The sequence below is a fragment of the Equus caballus genome, chromosome 21, assembly GCF_041296265.1.
Source record: "Equus caballus isolate H_3958 breed thoroughbred chromosome 21, TB-T2T, whole genome shotgun sequence".
NCBI classification, from domain to species: Eukaryota; Metazoa; Chordata; class Mammalia; order Perissodactyla; family Equidae; genus Equus; species Equus caballus.
The window spans coordinates 43,045,687-43,068,031 of NC_091704.1; the positions used below are offsets into that span (position 1 = coordinate 43,045,687).

Sequence of the window (22,345 nt, forward strand, 5' to 3'; positions counted from 1 at the left end):
TGCATTGGTAAAGTTATTTAAATTAGCTGTCATAATTTTTGAAACTTGGTCTTCAGAAGTGAGCAGAGGATAAGGGAAAAGAAAGAAAGAAGGGCAAAGTGCTAACTGGTGTTCTTAAAATGTGGTATAAGAGAGAAAAGAGTTATAGGTGGTCAGCATTGCCTTGTGAGTTGGGAAAGACTCCCTAGATAGTTTGTCACTAGAATAATAGATCTCTAGCTTCCAGAATTATAAGTAATGATTAAAGTGTAATAATTTTAATGATTTTGTTGTCTTTTTTTTTTTTTTCCTTTCCAGGCAACTCAGGTATTATTTATAAACACACTGAATTTTGTTACTCTCTATGGTAGCCTTAAAGGATGTAGTAATAAGAATCCTGTGGTTCCAGCTACACTTGTCAGGTAAGAACTCTTGTATTTCTAAATAGTGTTTTTATTTTCTTTTCCAATAAGTTATTTTCTTCTCGTAAGTTTAAGGCTCTGATAATTCAATAGGTATCTAAATAGATGGATATTTAGATAGATAATGCAACTTTCAGCATTTGTGCTTGATAGATTCTAAAAATTGCTTTATATAGGGAAAGCCTTAAATACTTTAAGGAAGGACCTGGAAGGGTGGAAGATAGGTGAACATATATGTTTTTTCTTCTATTTATTTCTGTGTTGTCTCAGGAGGAGTGGAATCATGGAGTAGAGAAATGTTTCACTTAGTTGGAGAGGTTGAAATGAAAGAAACTTGGGAAGACCATTCAATACTGAGACACTTATAGCCCTTTAAACAAAGTTGGCATTCTCTGTATATGGGTCAGTAGCAACATAAGTGGTGATTTTGGATGGCACATGAGCTACCGCCAGGGCCTGTATGGGACTGTAGAGTAGGAATATTTCCTCTTGGACTTCCTTATTTCCTTTTCTGAACACTTTTCTATGTTGTTCTCTGAATTTCCAAAGTTTTCAGGTCCCTCCAGCCTTGCGTCTTCATTTTCATTCGCTCCCCAAAAGTTCCTTTCCAGAAGTATTACTGGTCTCAGTGCAGGTCTGTTTGACTTGGGGTGTCCTGTTTACATAAGGAGGAGCTGCATTTTGTCCCTGTGAAACATTAATATGACCAGATAGTTGAGTAGTGGTAACGAAGAGGGGAGAGGGATCTGCTGCCGAGCGGGACTCTGGCAGGCTGCAGGGAGCGCTGGCCTGGTATTGGTCTATCAGTAGATCTCAGCTGTGGACACCAATAGGATTAAAAGCTGTTCTGATTAAAATGTGAATCACTAAAAAGCCTGACGCTCTTAAGGAGTATTTTCATTTTATGATTTGCTCATGAATCTCAGTAAATTCTAATTGGTATGTCGTATAGAGTAGATGTTTATGAATAAAATCCCTTTTTCTTACCTTTATTCTGGGAAGCAAAATACACAACATGTATGTAGCAACTGCCTACTATGCATTCTTTTCTCCTTATTTTTTGAAGTGTTGCACCCCTGCTTGGCCAGTATAAATTATAGAGAGTCCTTTGTAAATATATTGTCTTGCTTTTTTTTTAGGTCCTACTGGGTAGGTGATATCAGCTGGACTCACGATAGTCTTTTTCTGGCTTGTGTGTTAAAACGCGGCTCCCTGGTTTTGTTGACCTGCCAAGGTGAATTGCTCACATTAGTTACATTTGGTTGCTCAATAGAATTTGGGCCAGCAGAATTTATTCCTCTTCACCCACTAATAACATATAGGTGAGACATTTGAATTGTTTTAATTTGTTTATGGAAGTTTTTCTCTTTTGGTATTACTTTATTGTGTGTTTTTTTTTTGATAATTTCATCTTTCAAATTGTCTTCTTTCTTTAAGTCTATCATCTCAATATCTGTTTCTTATTTATAGTTTTCTTCTATTTCTTTTTGTGGCTTAATCCTGGTGAAAATTTGCCATTGTGACTATGTAAGTATAAGTTATTTAAATATTCAATAGCACTAAAAATTTATCTTCTGTGATATAAAAATTAAAGTATGATATGTCTTTTAAAGTTTTAAAAGAAGAGCACTTAGATGAATTAGTAACTCAAAATTAGCTGGGCACATGGATTTATCTACTTTTTTTCTCAAAGGGAAAAAGGGGAAAAGTTTTTGGAAGTAGATAGAAGACTTTATAATTTAGCTGTATTTTAATTTTTAATTGTGAGATGGGGGATTGGTTTGCCTTTGGAGTCAGATCAAGATTCAGATCTTGATTCTTCTACTTATTAGTTGTATAACTTGGGGTAAGTTATTCTTTAAGCCTCTGTTTCTTTTACTGTGAAATGAAGATGACAATAAGTGTCTCCTAGGGTTGAGGGAATGAAGTAAGATAATAAATAATGATAAATTGCCTAGCACAGTTGTGGCATAAAATAAATGCTCAGTAAATATTTGTTGTTATGGATGTTGATATTGTTAAATATGGCTAGACACATATACACAGCTATTTACAGAACAAAAAAATTGGAAAAGGCCTTTGAAATGAATCCATTCCCTTTACTTTACACAAAGAAAACTGAGGGGGTCGTGTGTGTCTTTGGTTATATTTAGCAGAAAAAAATGATACTGAATGGTTAGCAATAGGAAATTCTAATGGAAATATTTGTCATTTCCTGCAGTAGTGAAAGTATTTTTTCCTTATTTCTTGAGGTCTTATTCATAATTAACTTGAATTCCCTCACATTCTCCTTTAATATTTGGGGGCCTTTCAAAATCAGTTGCTTTTTCTGATTACAAAAATAATATATATTCATTATTAAAAACTTAAAAATCAAATGTTACAAAATTAAATAATGAAGAAAGTGAGAGACTTTTGTAGTCCTATTCCTCAGAGATAACAATTAACATTTTAGCCTGTTGTCCTCCAAATTAAAAAAAATTTCCATAACATTTTAATAACAATATTAGTTTCTTGTTTAAAACAAAAGAAATTATATGATATATGCTGTTTACTATTTTGCTTTTTTGACTTAGTAGTATTTCTTACACTTCTTTCCATTAAGTCATTTTTTAATGTTCTGTAGATTTCTGTGGTGTGTACATTCTGTAATTAACCAATCTCCTATCATTGACCATTTGGCTAATAAAGTCTATATTTGAATAGTTTCCTAAGCAGAAAAAAATTATAATCTATTTTGATTGTTTGTCCTCTTTATATTTATACAGCCCCAAATTTAATAAGCAGTGATAATAAGTTATCAGAGTCAGGTAGACCACCATAACAATAAATAAGTACATTTGTGTGGAAATTCAGTCAAATTTAACCTTAAGCTGATAGAGTTTTACTCACCACTGTCCTCTCCAAATGCCCTCATCAGTTTCTTTTCTTTCTCCTCGATAACAAGTATACTCATAGCTCATAATTATATTCTTATAAGTATATTTAAATATGTGGTAAGAAGGAAAGTTAACTATTTAACTCTCTTTAGTAGTAAAAATGAACTGCCTTCTTTTCTAAAATAATTTGTATAAAACCAGATTAAAAAACAAAATAGAATAAATGCCACAATTCAGGAAAAATTTTAAAAAATTAACATATACATTATTTAATCACTTATGTTTTCCTTACAGGTATATGCACATTAATATTTTTGTGTTTAGTTTGCTTACTTTTTTCATCATTCTGTAACTTAATTGTTGTTTTGCTTTTTCTTTGGAATAATATGGTTGTTTCCTTTAAGATTTTTCTCTTAGTAATTCTTGAATTTTGATGTTTGTTTGCTAGACCACAGCAGTTTACTTTTCAAGATTCAAATAATTCTGTAGATTCATCAGCGTCTGATAGTGACCCTATGAGACAGAGATTTTCTGTAAAAGCACACTCACGGTTACCCTACCTCATTATTTCTGATGGATACATGGTCACAACCCTTCGATTTCTCGGTAACCTGTCTCCATCAGTGCTCATGAGATCCCTTCTACTTGACTCAACTGAGAGACTTGAGAAAACGTACCAAAGTGTGGTGATGTCTAAGGTATAGTGCTTTTTGGTATCATTAGTAAAAGTCGGCTTCTTAGTCTTTGCAGATTTAAAACTATACTGACAGTAATGTCTTTGGATTGTATACAGTTGTCTATAGAATTTTTAATTGCTTGTAATAGAATTATGGATAAAACTTTGCTTTTGGAAATTTTTTGTCTTCTACAGCCAAAAGGCAAAGGACTAAACTTGCGATCACTGGATTCCCTAAGGTCTAGCCTGTTAAAACACCAAGGAAATGAAAGTTCAGCTGATTCTACTCTCCCCAGATTCTTGCAAGCGGAAGAAACAATGAAGTTAGATGAAAAAACAGCAGATTTGCAGGTACTTAGGAGCAGTGTTTTATTTACGTTGAAGGATTATGTATTGAGTTTTTTCCAAGAAACACGTTTTGTTTTTCTCTTGTTTAAGGGAAGAGAAATTTGAGAACACCAAAGTGATTCTATTTGTAAGGTATTAAGTATAATTTTTTTACTTTTGTTTTAGGATTTTGAAGAGGAAGAAACTGATGAAGGCAAACACTTTCCAAACAACTTACTCTCTTTTTGGAGCCAGGAAAATGATCCATTGTTTAGTAGTGCCAAGGAGGGAAGATTGGAATTTGCATCTATGTTTGATACGATACATGCAAAGGGTAACAATGAGGAGACAGACAGAACCATTGCAGAACTGCAGTCTGTCCAGAAAAATCTCCTTGCGGCATGGGCTATTGGCATTTCAAAAAATGTGACAGAAAAAAATTTAATGTTAAATTATACAGTAGTTTGTATCACTCATTTTTTCTACATTCTTCAATTTATAAAATGTCCTTTCCCCACACTTGGTCTTTTTTTAAACAAGAGCCCAAGACATAACGCATGGATACTTTGTATCTTTGAACTTTTTCATCAGTGTTTATCAATCCAGTATTGGGATATGAGATACAAACAAGATGTGGGACATTTGGTAAAGCTGACCTCAAATACTATCAAGCTTTTGTTGACTCAGCAACAACAGGGTCAGTTATTCTCAGAGAAGCTTTTAGCCTGTTTTCATTTACTCAGAATGGTAGCTGATAATCTAAATGACACATACAATCTTCAACCTGAAATTACTTCAGCATTAACTGATGGAAGTAGAACAGCAAATCAAGACTCATTTGTGGTACCCGTGTTTCAGATGTTTCAAGATAGTGGTTCTCGCGGAAACTGGTCTTGGAACTCAGCTTTCAAGATTTGTCCTCAAGTAGTAAATCTTGTTCAACAGCCAGGTCACAGGTATAATTTCTTTATATATATACTTTATATAATGCTGATCCCTCAGCATTTTAGATTTTTTCCTTTTTAAAAAATTCAGATATAATTCCCGTACTGTAAAATTCACCATTTTAAAGTTAACAATTCAGTGATTTTTAGTATAGTCACAAGGTTGTAGAAGTATGAGCGCTAATTCGAGAATATTTTTATTACCCCCAAAAGAAGCCCTGTATCCATTAGCACTCAGCATTATAAATTTTATGTTATTTAAAAATATTTTAGGATTTATGGTGATGTTATTCAGCACATATGTTATTAGTCTTGGGCAACTATAATACTGTTGAAAGACTTTGGTTTAGGGAAGTGCTATAGAGAAATGACCATGGGCACATAAAGCATTCATGAAGATACTTAAAATATATTATGCATTTTTTTCATCAGTGGACTTTGTGCTGTATTAAAACTGATCGGTTTGTATATATGTTATTACATCCCTGAAGAATCCCAGCAAGAAAAAAATAAGGCTAAGTAGGAGGCTATACTCATTTTTATCCCTAGTCTGAAATTTGATTACTGAATTTTATGTGCAGATTGATTGCTCTCTGGAGAATATTGTACAAAAAAACTTTATGGTATCAAACACAATTAAGTCGAAGAGTTCCTGAAGATGACAGACCGTTCAATGAAAAGATGACCCATGAAGCTTCTGCTGTCAAGAGCCTGTTATGTCACATACAGTCTAACTTACAGGAGGCTGGAGTTTGCGTGAACCGAACCTTAGAACTTAAACCTATCAATGGTCAGTAGCTTATAAACGATTTCTACCTCCATGAATAAGCAATACAGTTAACTGGGCTTTGATTTTATTAATTGGTTGCAGTTATTTATTTTTCAAAATAATTTCTGGCTGAGCTGTCTCCACTGAATTTTAAAACAAAGTAAATTTTTATAAAATAATGTACTTCACCATGACTGATTGTTGGTTAAAAACTTTGTAGGTGAAGAGTGTTTCCTTTTAGGATCATATGAAAAGTCTGTTCAGCTGTGGAAGAAAGCTCTTCAGGAAACCCAAGAGAAAGGTAAAGGAGTGTTAAAAAATAATATTTGCCGTAATATTGGTAGGAACATATTTTAGCATGCTATAGAGCTTAAAAATGATTCCAGATTTCTGAGTGCTCACAATTTTTTTTTTTTTTTTTTTTCTGGGAAAGATTTGCCCTGAGCTGACATCTGTGGCGAATCTTCCTTTCTCTTTATTTTTCCCCTCCCCCAAGCCCCAGTACATAGCTGTATATTCTAGTTGTAGGTCCTTCTAGTTCTTCTATGTGAACTGCCACCACAGCATGGCTACAGACAGATGAGTGCTGTGTTTCCATGCCTAGGAACCGAACCTGGGCCACCAAAGCAGGCTGTGGCAAACTTTAACCACTAGGCCATCAGGGTTGGCTTGCTCACAATTTCTTAATGCTCAGATGGAATACATATTTGAGCACCTTGACTGTCATTAGGTACCATGCTTGTCAGAAATACTTATTTAAAATTATTCTTTTTTAGGAAGATTAGCCCTGAGCTAACTGTTGCCAATCCTCCTCTTTTTGCTCAGGAAGACTGGCCCTGAGCTAACACTGTGCCCATCTTCCTCTAGTTTATATGTAGGACGCCTACCACAGCATGGCCTGCCAAGCAGTGCCATGTCCACACCTGGGATCTGAACTGGTGAACCCTGGGCCGCCTAAGCGCAACATGTGCACTTAACCGCTGTGCCACCGGGCCGGCCCCTAAAATTATTCTTAGTCTTGGAATTTGTCGCCCCAAGACTTTTTCTGTTATCTGTAGATAAAGCTCCTTCTGTCCTTTTTTTGATTAGTCGTGGAACCTATGATTGATTGTTGATGAGGGAAAAAATGAGATTTAGATCCTAAATAAAATAATGTTTTAGATTTTTTTTGTTCTTTAAGGGGACTGCAAGTATCTAAATGAGAACCTATGGGCCAGATATTTTACTCCCTTCTTGCATACTTAGAGAAACATGGAGCTAAGGCTCTCTGCCCTTAAGTAATTCAACTTTAAGAATTTCCTGTGAGCTAGACTTATTGTTGGGTCAAGTATGGGCTACATGGAGTTTTTGATGAGAATATACGGTGTAGATTCTAGAAACTGGTGATAGCTTTTATGATATAGGGGTGAGGGTGTGGCTAAGCTGACAGGTGTTCTCAGCTGGTGACCTTGGAGATAGCCCTGACTGCAAATACTACATGGTCAGATTTGGACAGTTAAATTTATTTTCTGACTGCTCTGGCTTTGTATGTTTCGTTCATTCACCTACTTAACCAGTATTTATTGGGGGACTGCTATGTGCTTAGTACTGTATTAGGCACTAGGAATAACTGAAGTCAACAACTTTATCAGTTGCCCACAGTCTGAAGGAGATATTACATAAACAGCCAGCACTTTTCTTGTTATGTTGTATGAATGGTGCTGGGGAAATACAGAAGAACTCTTCACACAATCTGAGGCCGGAGTGCAAGAATTAGTCTGGGGAAAACCTGGAGGAGTTGACATTTAAACTGAGTAGAAATTGCCCAGTTAAAGTAGTGAGAATGGTTTAGCAGAGGATATGGCATTCCAAAAGCAAAAGGCATGAGAAACCATGACAATTTCATAAACTGCAAGTAGTTTAATAGGGCTACATTATATGATATACATATGTAATGTTGGAGGTAGGGTGGTGAGAGCTAAGGTGAAAGGTAGAGAGAGAACACGTGATAAAGGAACGAACTGTCTGTAGTGCCAAGGGATTAAGATTTTATCCTGAAGACAGTGCGATCAGTTAAGATGTTTTATGTAGGAAAGAGAACTTTTGAAATAAATATAGGCCATTTGGAAAGATCACTTTGGTACAGTGTGGAGGGTCATTTGTAGGAGTGTGGTGTAGAGATGTGGGTTTTACTCAGAAGCGAGAAAATTAGTTGAGGAGGTCCTGAACCAAAGCAATGTCAAGAGTACTGGAGAACAGAAGTCATGTTTGACAGATGTTTAATAGGTTTAATCAGTTGGACTTATGACTGAATAGATTTGGAGAAGGAAGTCTACTAAATTAGTTCTCATATTTAAGGATTGTCCAACTAGGTGAAGAAGAGTGGCATTCAAGCAGATGAGAGATTCTGCTGGAGAAAAATTTTCGTAATGAGTTCCATTGCGGACCTTTCGATTTAATTTCATTTCCAACAGTATCCATTAGGAATGGCTTCTAGTAATGTAGTCTGAAAGTAACAGTGACTTCAACAGGAAAGAAGTTTATTTCTCCTTCTTAGGAAAGGAGACCAGAGGTTGACAGTCTGGGACTGATTTGATATTTCTCATCAAGAATCCACGCTCCTTTAGTTTTTCTACTCCGTTATCCTTAGTGCATTGCTTCCAATCTTAAGGCCATTACATGAGTATGGGTGCTGGAGCTCCAGCCATAACATCCATATTCTAGGCAGCAGAAAGGAGGAAGGCAGGAAGGGCAAGCAAGGGTACACCTCCTAGCTGAGTTACCTCTCTTTAAGCAGCTTTTCTGGAAGTTCTACACAATATTATCTCTTGGTTCAGAACTTAGTCACGTTTTCACATGGCCACACCTAACGGGAAGTTGTGATCTGGGTGCATTGTAACCCCAAATAAAATTGGAATTCTTATACATAGGAAGAATGGATAAGGGGCAGGCAACCAGCAGTGTCAGTCCTAAACACCCTTCAGATATTCGAAGGCAATGGTCAGGGGCTCCTGTCTTATTGGATAGTTTCTTCTCCTTTGGAAATTCTCTTTGACTGTCTGTTTGATATGTGGTTTGGTTTCTTGGGGTTTTTTTTTTTTTTTTTTTTTTTTAGCAGTTTCCTTTCTATTTCATACCATATGTAATTGGGATAAATGTCATTAGTGAACCTTAGAGCTAAGATGATAAGGATTTGTAGCTCTCTTTGGATAAAATCTTAGTCATCCTAGGGCCTGAGAAAAAAAAGAAAATTGTTCAGAACTTAAAAATGAAAAAACTTATTGCTAACTTCTTTTTAAAAATATCTTTTATTGAAGTATAAAACAGTTACTGAAAAGTTCACATAATATGAGTGTACAGCTTGATGAATTTTCATAAACTGAACACTCCTGTCTACCTAGCACCCAGATTAAGAACGTTGCCTTGCTACCATATTTTTAATGTAAGCTTAATTCTTTCCCGTTTAAGGAGGAAGAAGGACGTGTTTTCTTCAGATACGCTATTATCTTTCTCTTTTATACTGCTACCTTTATAGCTATAATTTAAATGATGCTCAAGGATTGTGTGATCAACTAGTAAGAGAAATACTGAGGTGGTCGTACCTACCTGTAAAAGAAAATGAAGATTGTTCAGGTATGCTTTTCAAAAATTAGTATGTTTAATCTTATTAATTTGCGTGTATAGGCTTAGATATGAAATCGCTTATACATGAAAGCTAGTTGCTCTGCCTCCTATGGTGACCAAGTTATGTTACGGTGAATTTTGGACTGTCAGCTTCTCACTAGCAAGTCCCTAGTTTTTGTTTGCTTTTTTTTTTCTGTCTTTGGATCCCTAGGGCTTAGCAGTGATTGCCTGTGAACTGATGCAATTGTTTTCTCAGTCATATTTGTTAGACACAATATCAGATACCAAGTATTTTTCCTTAGTATATTTATATTTTCTTTAACTGTTGCTTAAGATGGTTTAGCGAAGTGATGAAAATAAATTTCTGAAGTATTTTGAGTCTTTTAAAAAATCTAAGAGGCTGCACAGTATCTGGATTGCCCTTTTTAAAAGAGGTATATTGAAATTAAGCAATAACCAGAGTGAACGATACATATGAACGAACACATAATATATTTATAACGGTTGTAGAGTGGTAGACCATTAGATCTATACTATGCTTATGAATGTGTCTGAAAGGCCCAATATATCAGAACTTTCTAAATGGAGTCCATTCCAACTGAATTTTTTAATTTCAACCACTGTTACTTACTCTTTGTAGCAACAAAGATTGCTTACTCTTTGTGATTTTTGTTTTTTTGGCTTTTTGTGCACATTATGGAAGTAATACATGTTCATTTTAGACAATTTTGAAAATATGAAAAAGTACAAAGAAGAAAAAAATCACTTATAAATCTAACATGTATTTATGTTTCTATGTGTATCTTACTAGAGCTATATATTCTGTTTTGTAATCTTTTAAAGTTTAATATTATGATGAATATTTTCCGATGTAAATGATATTCTCTTTTGAAAACCTATTAAACGTTTTCCCCATTATTGCACATTTTAGGTTGTTGCCACCTATTTACTGTTTTAAACAATGCTGCAGTGTACATAAATTTTTGTAAGTGCTACTAATAATTTCTTTAGGATAAATTTCTAGAAACAAGGTTACTGGATCCAAGAGAATCCACTGTTTTAAGACTTTTGATGCTTGTGTCAAATTTCCCTCCAGAAAGTTCTGCTAGCTAGCTAGTGAAAGACTTTTATCTGTGACTTTTTAACTGATTAGATATTCATTTTTTTCAGCAGTATTGTCATTACATGATTTAACTCTCAAGATAAGTTGAACCTGTAGTAATGTATTTGTTTTAATTTTTAATGACGATTGTTTAGAGTATATGAAGCGTATTGGGTCAGGGGTCCCCAAGACTTCACAGGGAGCACTCACAGGACTCAGCATATAGTTGTACTCGGGGCTGTGATTTATTGCAACGAAAGGATACAAAGCAAAATCAGCAAAGGGAAAAGGTGCACGGGGTGAAGTCTGCAGGAAACCAGGGACAAGCCTCTCAGGATCCTGTCCCAGTGGAGTCACACAGGACACGCTTCATTCCTGCAGCAACAGGTTGTGACAACACATGTGAGCTGTCTCCCAGGAAAGCTCATTAGAGAATCAGTGCACAGGGCTTTTAACTTGGGACTGGTCACTTAGGCCCCCTCTGCGTAGCCCATACCAAAATTCCACACACTCAGAAGGAAAGCAGGTGTTCAGCATAGACCACTTTGTTTGTACAGTTAGGTCCAGCGAGCCACTCTCATCAGATAAGGTAGTGGAGATCCTCCCAGAATCCAAGTTCCCAGATGCTGGCCAAGGGTCAACCTTATAAGCAAGCCTTCCAACCTTATAAGCAGGCCCACTATGTTCTGTCTTTCCTGCGTACTTATTAAATCATTCTATATAGTTATAATTTAATTTTATTGCATAAGGCGCCGTTATTAGCATCATCACTGTGCCATGTACAGAATTACCCTTTCAAATTTTTTGACTTCTGAGTTGTTACTATTTTACTCTGTGATCATGTCTTTTAGAATCAGATTGCTCCCTGTTTAAAGGGCTTATTCCTGAGTTTTGGATGTTTAAGCTTACTGGAAATCTTACCTTTATATAATTCCTACAGTAAGTTTTACCAGGAGAAAAAAATTCTTACCCGTGTATTTTTAACTTAATTGGGAAGAAGTAGTATGATTTTTCCAAACTTACAGTGACCAAATGAAGAATATTGCTTGAAGGCTAATAAAATTTTCTCAAGATCCCCTTTATATAAAAAAAAGTTTATTAACAATACTCTTGAGTGCCTACTATATGAAAAGAGGAATGGTAGATGCTGGGGTATACAGTGACAAGATAGAAATGTCGATACACGTATAGAATTTAATCTTCTTGTGAATATCAGATGACTTTTGGAAAGGAAAATAACTTTGCTATTGTTGGGGCCATATACTTCACAAAAATTAATGTTAATTAGTATTTATATTTAATAGTATTTAACTCTTTATTTTCAGATTTCTGTATGCCAGCTTATATTACTAAGTTTTGGTTCTCAAATAGGGATGACACATGTTTTGCTCTTGCCAGTTTATATCAGAATCAATCCACAAATCCTGATGTAATTCCCCACCACTAGCCTTCTCCCTCCACCCCACACATTCCTTTTGTCCCTATCTCCCAAAAGAATCTTGTAGTAGTGAGCTGCTCTTACTAATGGGAGTATATCATAATCCCCAGACCTAATGGTACAGAAAGAAGCATTAAGAATCACTGTCCTGGTGCTTTTTAGATTGTCTTTGTAGCAAACCCTGCCTCCTTTCATCAAAGAAGAAGAATTGGAAAGGGCAGGAAGAAGGGAAAATAATGAAATGCTAAGCTTGTGAGTCCATCATGGCTGGATTGTTCTGCATAGATCCTTCCATTTTTTAAAAAAATAGTAATTTCAAGTCATATGTAGTTCCTAAGTGTATGTTCTTATAATTAGGAGCTAACTGTTTTTTTCCTATTGTCTTCAAGAACTATAGCTACCTTTTTTTTTTTTCATGATAGAATAAATGTTTATTGTTTAAAGCCACCAAGTTTTTTGTAATTGATTACAGTAGCCACTGGAAACTAATACATTCACATTTTATAGATTATAAATGAGCCTGCATAATAATATTTACTTATATTTTGGACCTTGTGAATGATACGTTATAAAAACTCTGGATTCTATTATGTGCCTAGTGTGCCACAGATCATGGGATGACTCTTCACACACAAGATTGGTGTACTTACCTAAAACAGATGAAAAGAATAGGAAAAATAGTGACCTACTTTACAGACAGTCCTGTACAAGATACTGGCACTAAGGAACTATAGCTACCTTTTATAAATTAGCTTGTGCAGGCCATGGGTGCTCATCTCAGAAAAAGATTTTAATTATAATTTTCTTCTTGTATAATGTTGAGGTCTCAAATGCTATTACTTTTTGGTGGTTTGATCAGAATCTCCTTTGGTCACTTGCTGTGTCCCTTAGTTCCTGAGAAGTCTCACTGTGAGTCTGGAGTGACTGCAGGCGCTCGTCCTGAGGCGGCAGTGAGGGTTGTCCAGTCCATGGCTCGCTTCATGGCCGCCTATTTCGCCAATCAGCTGCTTTGCATTTTGCCGCCTCACAACGTGAATGTTCTTCCTCCTCTTCATATTAAAACAGGTAATATACCTTTTTCTCACCTTGTTTTTGCATATAATGTTTGAAACCATATTATACGGTGATCATTATTCTATGGAAATAATACTGTTCTAGCTTAGTGCCTGACACGTAGGAGATGTTCAGTGACTATTTGTGAATGTGTAAAATCTGAGAAAGGTAATTGTTGGATTTGTTTTTATTGAATATGGATTTTTTAATCACAAATTTTGGACAAATTGGTATGTATAAAGTCTCCTTTTTTTTTTTTTGTGAGGAAGATTTGCCCTAAGCTAGCATCTATTGCTGATCTTCTTTTTGCTTGAGGAAGATTGTCCTGAGATAATATCTGTGCTAATCTTCCTCTATTTAGTATATAGGTCACCGCCACATCATGGCCACTGAGGAGTGGTATAGGTGTGTGCCTGGGAACCTGAAGCAAAGTGCACCGAGCTTAATCACTGGGCCATGGGACCAGCCCCAAAGTTTCATTTTTAAAGTGAAAGGGCTGCCACCTTTGTTTATATAAAAATGTGGACATTTAACATATTTTGAGTGTGCTAATTTAGAATTTAATTTTATTTGGATGATTTACTTTTATACTTTTATTTGAATCATTTACTTTGTTCTATTTAATCATTTCATTAATAGGGTCAAAATGTACTTAAATTGTGCTAGATAACTGCCTTGCCCTCATGGAAATAAACATGTACACAGATTTCTCTGATAATTCATTCACTCTACTAATTTTTGTTAAGTGCCTGCTATCTGCCAGGCAGTGTTCTAGGTGCTGGAAATATATTAGCTTACACCATATGAAATCAATAATATGACAACACATATAGCATTTTTTTTTGTTTTCTTTTGACTTATGAAACAGATTTATCCTAACTGCCGTGAACAAAACAGATAAAGTACCTGTTTTTTGTTTTTTTCTCGACGAAGATTAGCCCTGAGCTAACGTCTGCCAATCCTCTTTTTGCAGAGGAAGACTGGCCCTGAGCTAACATCCAGGCCCATCTTCCTCTACTTTATGTGTGGGACACCTACCACAGCTTGGCTTGTCACATGGTGCCACGTCTACACCCGGGATCCGAACCTGTGAACCCCGGGCCGCCAAAGTGAAACGTGCGCACTTACCACTGCACCACTGGGCTGGTCCCAAAGTACCTGTGTTTTTATGGAGTTGGCATCTAATAGATCGAGACAGAAAATTAAATGAATACATAAACAAGATATATCAAATGGTGATAATTGTTATGCAGAGAATTGAAATAGAATAATGCATTGTGCTGAGTGGCTATATCAGATTGGAAATTTAGGAAAGACCTCTGTGAGGGAGTGTGTTTGATAAACTGAAAGACTGGTGTGGCCAGAGCATAGAGGATGGGGTGGAGAGTGATGCGAGATGAAGTCAGACGCAGACAGGGGCCAGATGATGTAAGCCGTTGTAAGGAATCTTGAGTTTTATTTTAAGTGCAATGGGAAGTTATTGGAGGGCTTTAAGCAGGAAATAACATGAACCGATAAATATGTACGAGGCACACATAGGTTAGAGTACTATAAGATATAATGTAATTAGAAGTTTAATAGACGTAGCAACAAGTCATCAGCACGTTTGATCATCATGGAACTGTGGACTTTGAGCTGTGTGTTCAGACTCTTCTGTTCTATAAGTGTCTCAGGAGGTAGGTAGGTGCTGAGGACTGTCCTCACCCACTTGGATGCTTCAACAAGAGTGCTAGTCTCTAGTCTTACCTGGGGTTCTTGAGGATGTTCTGGTCCCTAGAGAGTCATGTGTGAGGTAGGATCATAAGGCAAGTTGTCTAGTGGTCCCTTTTCTAGCAGGTCCCTGCTTCCCTTGGGAAGAAGAGTTGGTCTTGACTTGATTATGACTTTTAGGGAGCTGGGGTGAGCAGAGAAACAGGTGCTCAGTTTCTTCCAGGATCTGCCCGCTCTCCTGTCCCCCTCCACCGTGTCCTAACTCAGATTCAGCCAGTGCTCTCTGCCTTTTCTCCCTGGGAACAGCCTGTGCTCCTTGCTCTCACCCTTATGCTTTCCTGACCAAGACTCTTGGATATGTATTATTATTTCCTTATACATATGACATTATTTATTACTGCTGTGGTTTTATATTTAAGCTCACTTTTTTCTCACAACCTAGGTATTTATACTTGTGTTCCCTATTTTTGATAGTAATGTTTCTGACAGCAAGTTGTATCCTTAATCCACATTATTTTACTGAAGAAGGTAGGTAGTCTTCCATGTGGTTTCTAGAAAAATCTTAAAAAAAGAAAAAAAAATGAAATTCTGCTACTTAGAAAATTTGTCTCAATTTCTTGTCTTTCCTATCCTACAATATTTATAGGACTTTTGCTGTTTGTTTGTGATCTTTATCTTTACAGATCACTTTGCAGACCTAAGGAAGACTCGTCTTTGTCACATTCTAGGAAGAAAGCTGATAGAATTAGTGAATTATTTCTGGACAGATTCATAAATATTCATAAGAGCTCAGACACACATACTTTTTATTCCCTTTGTAAATATCTTCCCAATGAGAGGAGAGGGTAGGAAAAAGGTTTTATATTCTCTTCTATGCTCGAGAATGTGATTATTGAAAATTTAAATATCTGAAACTTTGTATATATCCCTTAATTTATTTAATTTCCTAGGATCATGAAAAATGATATTGGCAGGCTTGACTTAGGATACATTTCTTGTTTATCTTTCCAGTCAGAACTAGTGACAGAATGTATTGGGGATTTGAGTTGCTTATTTGATGTGATGTTTGCTGTGTGAAAGCAGCAAAATTTTCAGAAAATTTAATCACTCAGATTCTTTTAATAGTACAGTGCCTTGCTCGTACTAAATAAAAAAATAGGAAAAATTTAGTGAGTACCCAGGCTCTTTACCTATGCAGAATCAAACATTCAATTGACTAAATTTGATTGACTAAATTTTTTGTTTCCATCCAGCTGTGTTTGTCAGAGAGCTAAAATGTTAGTGCTTGGTGTGGACAGAGCCTGTGTAGATCGCATGAGAAAATAATCATTTTATTTCAAGGAGCAGAAATCCGTGTATACCATTTACCAGTTTTATTTTGAGGGAGTGAGTGAAAGTCTTAGCAATACGTGTTTTTTTAAAAATAACAATCCTGGCATTGTATTTTCCAGTTGCTTAAGTTACTGTAATTATGGAAAGGTACAGAGGCTGGGAGAAGGTTGTTACCTTTTTTATTTAATCCCAGGCTAGATTGAAATCTTATCATTTAGTCAGGATCATTGAAAATCACACTTTTCTACTTTCTTATGAACACTAATATGTTGAACACTTACTACTCTTGATTATTACCTCGAAATAATTGTTTATTGCATGACACTATGAGGAATGCAAAGTCAGGTAAAATGCAGTCTCTGATCTGGTAGGAGAAATAGACATGTATTTCAGAGCACTCCACACTAATAAATTGTATGCTCTGATCCAGTACTTAGGACTGTATATATGTATGTTTATATTATGTGACACAAGAGTTTTATTGAAATATATTTACCTTTATTTCGTGTAATGCCCTCAGATACTGTCTCTTCTGTTTCTCTTTCTACTCTGTTCTGTGTCGTTTTTTAAGAACGCTGACATTTGCTTCATGACCCACTGAGGCACATTCTTCAGTGCTTAAGAAAAACTTGTAGATTTGTTAAGTATTATTTTAGCCCATTTTGTATGTATCTTCCTTATGGTTTTGTATAGAAAATACTTACTGAGGAGAGAAATGTACCCATGTAAGGAGGCATGAGTTCTGATATATGTAATTGTAGTATCCATTTTCTTTAATTTACTCACAGAGCAGCCCCTTCGACTTATTCCTCTACAACACTCTAAGGTGGCCAGTGCTGTTAGAGATCAGAATCTTTCTAATGTATGGACAGTTGAATATGCCCTTGAATTATTATTTATTGGTGGCCTGGTCCCAGAGGCTGTGTGGTTGGCACATAAACTTGGAGACTGGAAGACATCTGTTTCAATTGGTGTGGCCTTCCAACTCTTCTGTAAACATGATAGCAGTTTCACAAGGTTTGTATTTTTAGGCAAACTTAAGTTAAGAAATAGTATAGTAGTATCATCTAAAGTATCATGTATCTCTCTCATTGCTGGTATTTACACATTTTGTGGAATCCTCATTTCAGCATTATCCAATAAACTTTCTTTGGTGATGGAAATGTTCTATATGTGCTGTCCAATGTGAGAGCTACTAGCCACATGTAAGTATTGAGCACTTGAAATGTGGCTTTTCAGACCAAGGAACTGAATTTTCAATCTGACTTTAATTAATTTAAATTTAAATAGCTACATGCAGCTAGTGGCTACTGTGTTGGACAGCTCAGTGGCTTACTTATTTGTGATAAAATGTTTCTTTAGCACATTTATTTGTTAGAATTGCCCTCAAAGGGCTTCTAGTCAGTGGGAAAGTTTGTCTACCCCGAATAGGATTTGAGTTTTAAGCTCATCAAACTAATCTTTGTATTTTAACTTTTCTCAATATTATGGTATTGCTGTGTCTTTTATATTTTTCAATTCAACATATATTTATTTATTCAGTAACTGCTCTGTACCAAGCTCTGTGCCAGGTATTTTAGTGGATATAAACTTAAATGCCACATAGTTTCAATGCTTAAGGCATTTATACTTTAACAGAGAAAATCAGACAAAACACTATTGTAATTTACACGGTCTGGTAAGAAAAGTGCCAGTGGTTCAGTGGGGAGAACAGTAACATCACGTTGGGGAAGGACAGGACATACTTTATATAGGAGATGTAATTTGAGATGAGCATTGAAGGGAAGATAGGATCTTAACAAATTGAGTAACTGTCGGGAGGGAGAACATTCCAAACACAACCAAAGGCATGTGGCAAAAAACAGGTGTGGTTCAGGTGGGATAGAGTACCTATTACACAGGCAACAGTGGGAATATGGAGGGGGAGATATGTTAGTACCATAATTGGGGAGAGTCTTAATACTCTCCTTAATATAATATTTCCTTGAATATTTCTTTTCTATATGTAAGATGAATAAGAAAGTGAATTTTATTGTTTCTTAAAATTCATGGTTAATTCTTGATGTGTGAATATTTCCTTTTTTCAAAATTTGGGTTCATTTCTCTTAATTTATGTGATTTCAGGTCCAAGAAAAAGGATTTGAATCTACCTTTAAATATGACTCCAGCACAGATTTTCCAGGAAAAACTCCAGTGTTTTTTAGGTCAGCCAGCCTCTCTGGAAGCAAAAAATGAAATGTGCTCAAAATACAAGCAATTTACAGGTGTGTTCCTACATATGGTCGGACACATGTATCAGGTTAATTAATATAAACATTATGGTATTTTTTTAAAGCATGTAAATATCCACAAATACATTAACACTTTGAAATAAGCTTATCAAAAAGAGAAGTGCTATTTATTGTTAAGCATGGAAACATTCAAAACTGATACCAGCTCAAAACATGATGGTCCATAACTGAATGATAGTCCGATTTTCCATAAATACCTTTATAATAGTTGAATTTTGCTGCATTTGGACTATTTTCTTTTATAGTCAGAGAATCATAGACTCCCAGAAATGGAAGGGTACTTAGAAGTATTATGTTAAACTCTCACCTAGTGTATAAATCCTGGAGATGGTTTTGTATTTCATTTGAAAAGTTCAAAGTGGTATTATGGAATTTAAAATAATATAATCATTATTATAATGTAACATAATATACAATATATATAATATATATAATATAATATATAATGTAATATAATAATGTAATATAATAATATAATATAATAATATAATATAATGCATTATATAGATTTACTCAGGAGCCCTATAAAATTTATCTGTTTATAGATGGAGAAATTTAGACGAAAAGTAATGAGGTCAGTTATTGAAAGTCATATATTTAATGATAAAAACTGCAACTACTTTGGGACCCTTGAGGTTTTGTTAGTGCTTGTCTCCATTAAGGAATAAGACTTCTAACTCTGGATTCCTAGAGCTTATTAATTATAATTTCTCTTTCTAGAATGAATTGATAATACTTGGAAATATGACTGTAAACTTTTCTTTGTTAGTTTTCTGTCTAGTTCTCATTTGTGTTTTAGACAAATGAAAAGGTAATGTAACTACGTGAAAGTTGATTTTGAAATAATGGACTGAAAAATTCCCAGTGTGAACTTCCAGTTCTGGAAGTATGTTGTTTTAGATGATCTGAAGACTCTCTCACAATATATACATAGATAAAATGTGTTTCTAGATAAAATATACATTTCAAGACTGTATATTAAAATATACACTTAGAGAAAGTAAGGGAAATTTCCAGGGCTCAGAAACAAAGAGGAAATAAAAAACTCAGTGGATTGCACTCATAGGTATTTACCCAAGAAAAATAAAAACAAAGGTCCACGCAAAGACCAGCTTTTTCATTATAGCCAAAAACTTAAAACAACCCAAATACTCATCAACCTATGAGTGGATAAACATATTGCAATATATCTGTACAATGGAATAATAAATAATAAAGAGGAGCGAACTACTCATAACATGCAACAATGTGGATGAATCACAGACCCATTATGTTGGATGAAAGAAGTCAGAAATAAAGGTTACGTACTGTATGATTCTATTCATATGACATTCTCTAAAAAGCAACACTATAGGGACAGGAAACAGATCAGTGGCTGCCTGGGGGTAAGAAGGGAACTGACAAGAAAGCAGTATAAGACAACTTTTTGGGGGTGATGGAAATGTTTGTTCTTACAGGGCTGTATAGATTTGTCAAAACTCATTGAACTCTGTATTTAAAAAGGATCCATTTTAGTGTATGTAAATTATACCTTAATAAACCAATTTAAAAACAAAAAACTCAGCAGATGGTTAGGGAACTGGAAAATGAATTTAAACTCTCTATATATACACACAAAATATATAGAGAGATAAAAATAAATATATAACAAATAGATATAAAGAAAAGAGTTGGAAAATATGAAAGTGAAGTTAAGCTTTGTAGAGTATAGAATAGGAAGACACAACATATATCTAACGGGAGTTCTGATATGTCCACACCAAATGGCTACCTCTGGAGAGAGGGAGTGGAATATGATTGGCACATAAGGAATTTTCAGCTCTATCTGTAACATTTTATTTAAAAAAAATCTAAATTGTATATACAAAAATGTTACTATCAGACAAGGATGTGAAGTCAGTACTTGAGTGTTTTCACATTATCTTTTGTACCTTAAAGTATGCTTAAAATATTTCCTCATATAAAAATCCCTAAGTCCCCAGTTCTACCACCTGCATTTTCTTGCGTTTTGCCTTCTGAGACATGTCCACATATATATAGATATTGATATAATTCAAGCCATGCTGTTTGACTATTTTGTATTTTTCTGTGTTTTTAGCTTTATATCATGTCATTTTTGTTAACTTTTATTATAAAAGATGAACTATTAAGAAAAAGAAAAAATTATTCTCCCACTTCCTTCACATAATGTTGTATACTTTTTGGTATCTTTCTTGACATTCCTTTTTCCCTTAATATTCTATTATTATTTTTGAATCAGGACTATATTCCAAGAATATTTTTATTATATAGTTCTTATTACAGTGTCTTGTATAATTCTGTAAAAGTCTCATGCTGTGATTCCTATAATCTTAAAGTAACAGAATAGTTAATAAATTTCTCTTTAGAAGTTTGGATGTTTTGCCTGTCAACCAGTATGTTAATTTTTTTTTTTTTAAAGATTTATTTTTCCTTCTTCTCCAAAGTCCCCTGGTACATAGTTGTGTATTTTTAGTTGTGGGTCCTTCTAGTTGTGGCATGTGGGATGCCACCTCAGCATGGCTTGATGAGCGGTGCCATGTTGTGCCCAGGATTTGAACCTGCGAAACCCTAGGCCGCCAAAGCAGAGTGTGCAAACTTAACCACTCCGCCGTGGCGCCGGCCTTGAGTGTGTTCATTTTTGATGATCAGCTTTTTCAGATATGAAATTTTACCCTACAAAATAGGATACGTATAATGTAAACTTTAACTATTTTACCTAATTTTGAATTTGATAGATCCCATTGAAGAGGAAGACGCGAATATGCTCTTTGGTTCCGTACAGGAAGTACTGAAAGCGGCAGTTATGGCTGATGCAGACATTCTTTCAGAGACGTTTCAGCTTCTGATAAACTCTGCCAAGGACTTCAGCAAGAGACTGTGGGGCTTGGTGCCCATCGGCTTGTATCTTCCAGCTCCTCCATTATATTGTCCTCAGCCAGCTATTCTTAGTGAAGTAAGCTTCATGCTTAATCTTTTAATTAATTTAAAGTTGACTACTCCCAGTTTTTAAAATAATCTATTTGATCATAATCATCAAGTTAAAAATGCAAGCTCTGAAGACAGCCTTCCAGCTCCCCCTTTCCTGTTTACTGATTGTATGGCCTTGGGCGTTGTACCACACTGCTGTTTAGTTTCCTTATCTGTAAGTCGCAGATGATGATAGTGCCTCTCATAGCATTGTTGTGAGAATTAAGTGAGGTATCCTGTAAAGGCTTTACCTTTGGGCCTGGGACACATAGTAAGCATTCAATAAATGTTAAAATTATTGCAGTAATAAAATGAAGAGGTATTTCTCTATATTCAGTTTTTTTTTTTTAAAAATAAACATTTGTGTAGGGTAACAAAATGATGAATGTCAGAATTTAGAAGCCATACATTACTTCAGTCATTTATTCACTTCGTTGTCTTTCCTTTTTTGAAAGACTTACTTTGATTTCTCTTTGATTTGAAAGATCATTTTTCTTCTCTTGCACTATTCAGTTGATAGTTCTGTCTTATAAATAGCAATACTGTATTCCTCTCAGGAACTTTTCTTCTGCTCTTATTGAAAATCGTAACATTACAGTTAGCTTGTTTTAAGATTTAAAGTGTTAATGTAAATTATTTACGTTTAAATTATTTTAATATTTGATTAATATTTTGAAGTGATTCTGGTATTGTTTCATTACTACTTACTGTTTCAATATTGGCAACCTCTGTATCTAGTTTTTTCTTTTGCTTTATTTAGAATTCTTTGTTATATTTTCATTTGTTTAGAATTATGTTTCAATAGGTTAAAAGTATTTCACTTGATATTTCA

The 22,345-nt window shown here is 35.0% G+C and overlaps 1 protein-coding gene across 11 annotated transcripts in view; it reads left to right on the top strand.

The window, feature by feature from the left end:
• CPLANE1 (ciliogenesis and planar polarity effector complex subunit 1) overlaps positions 1 to 22,345 on the top strand; it is a 114,838-nt gene that overhangs the window by 8,491 nt on the left and 84,002 nt on the right. For all 11 annotated transcript variants that reach the window (XR_011430167.1, XR_011430165.1, XR_011430166.1 and 8 more), the window contains exons 8-19: positions 298 to 401; positions 1,541 to 1,723; positions 3,729 to 3,978; positions 4,152 to 4,307; positions 4,470 to 5,239; positions 5,809 to 6,017; positions 6,217 to 6,297; positions 9,444 to 9,608; positions 13,031 to 13,204; positions 17,023 to 17,251; positions 18,359 to 18,498; positions 21,282 to 21,499. Coding sequence is in view for 8 of the 11 variants with exons in the window: in XM_023625728.2 (XP_023481496.2) it covers positions 298 to 401; positions 1,541 to 1,723; positions 3,729 to 3,978; positions 4,152 to 4,307; positions 4,470 to 5,239; positions 5,809 to 6,017; positions 6,217 to 6,297; positions 9,444 to 9,608; positions 13,031 to 13,204; positions 17,023 to 17,251; positions 18,359 to 18,498; positions 21,282 to 21,499 (2,679 nt within the window). In the remaining 3 variants the exon portion in view is untranslated. The remainder of the gene's footprint in view (positions 1 to 297; positions 402 to 1,540; positions 1,724 to 3,728; positions 3,979 to 4,151; positions 4,308 to 4,469; positions 5,240 to 5,808; positions 6,018 to 6,216; positions 6,298 to 9,443; positions 9,609 to 13,030; positions 13,205 to 17,022; positions 17,252 to 18,358; positions 18,499 to 21,281; positions 21,500 to 22,345) is intronic.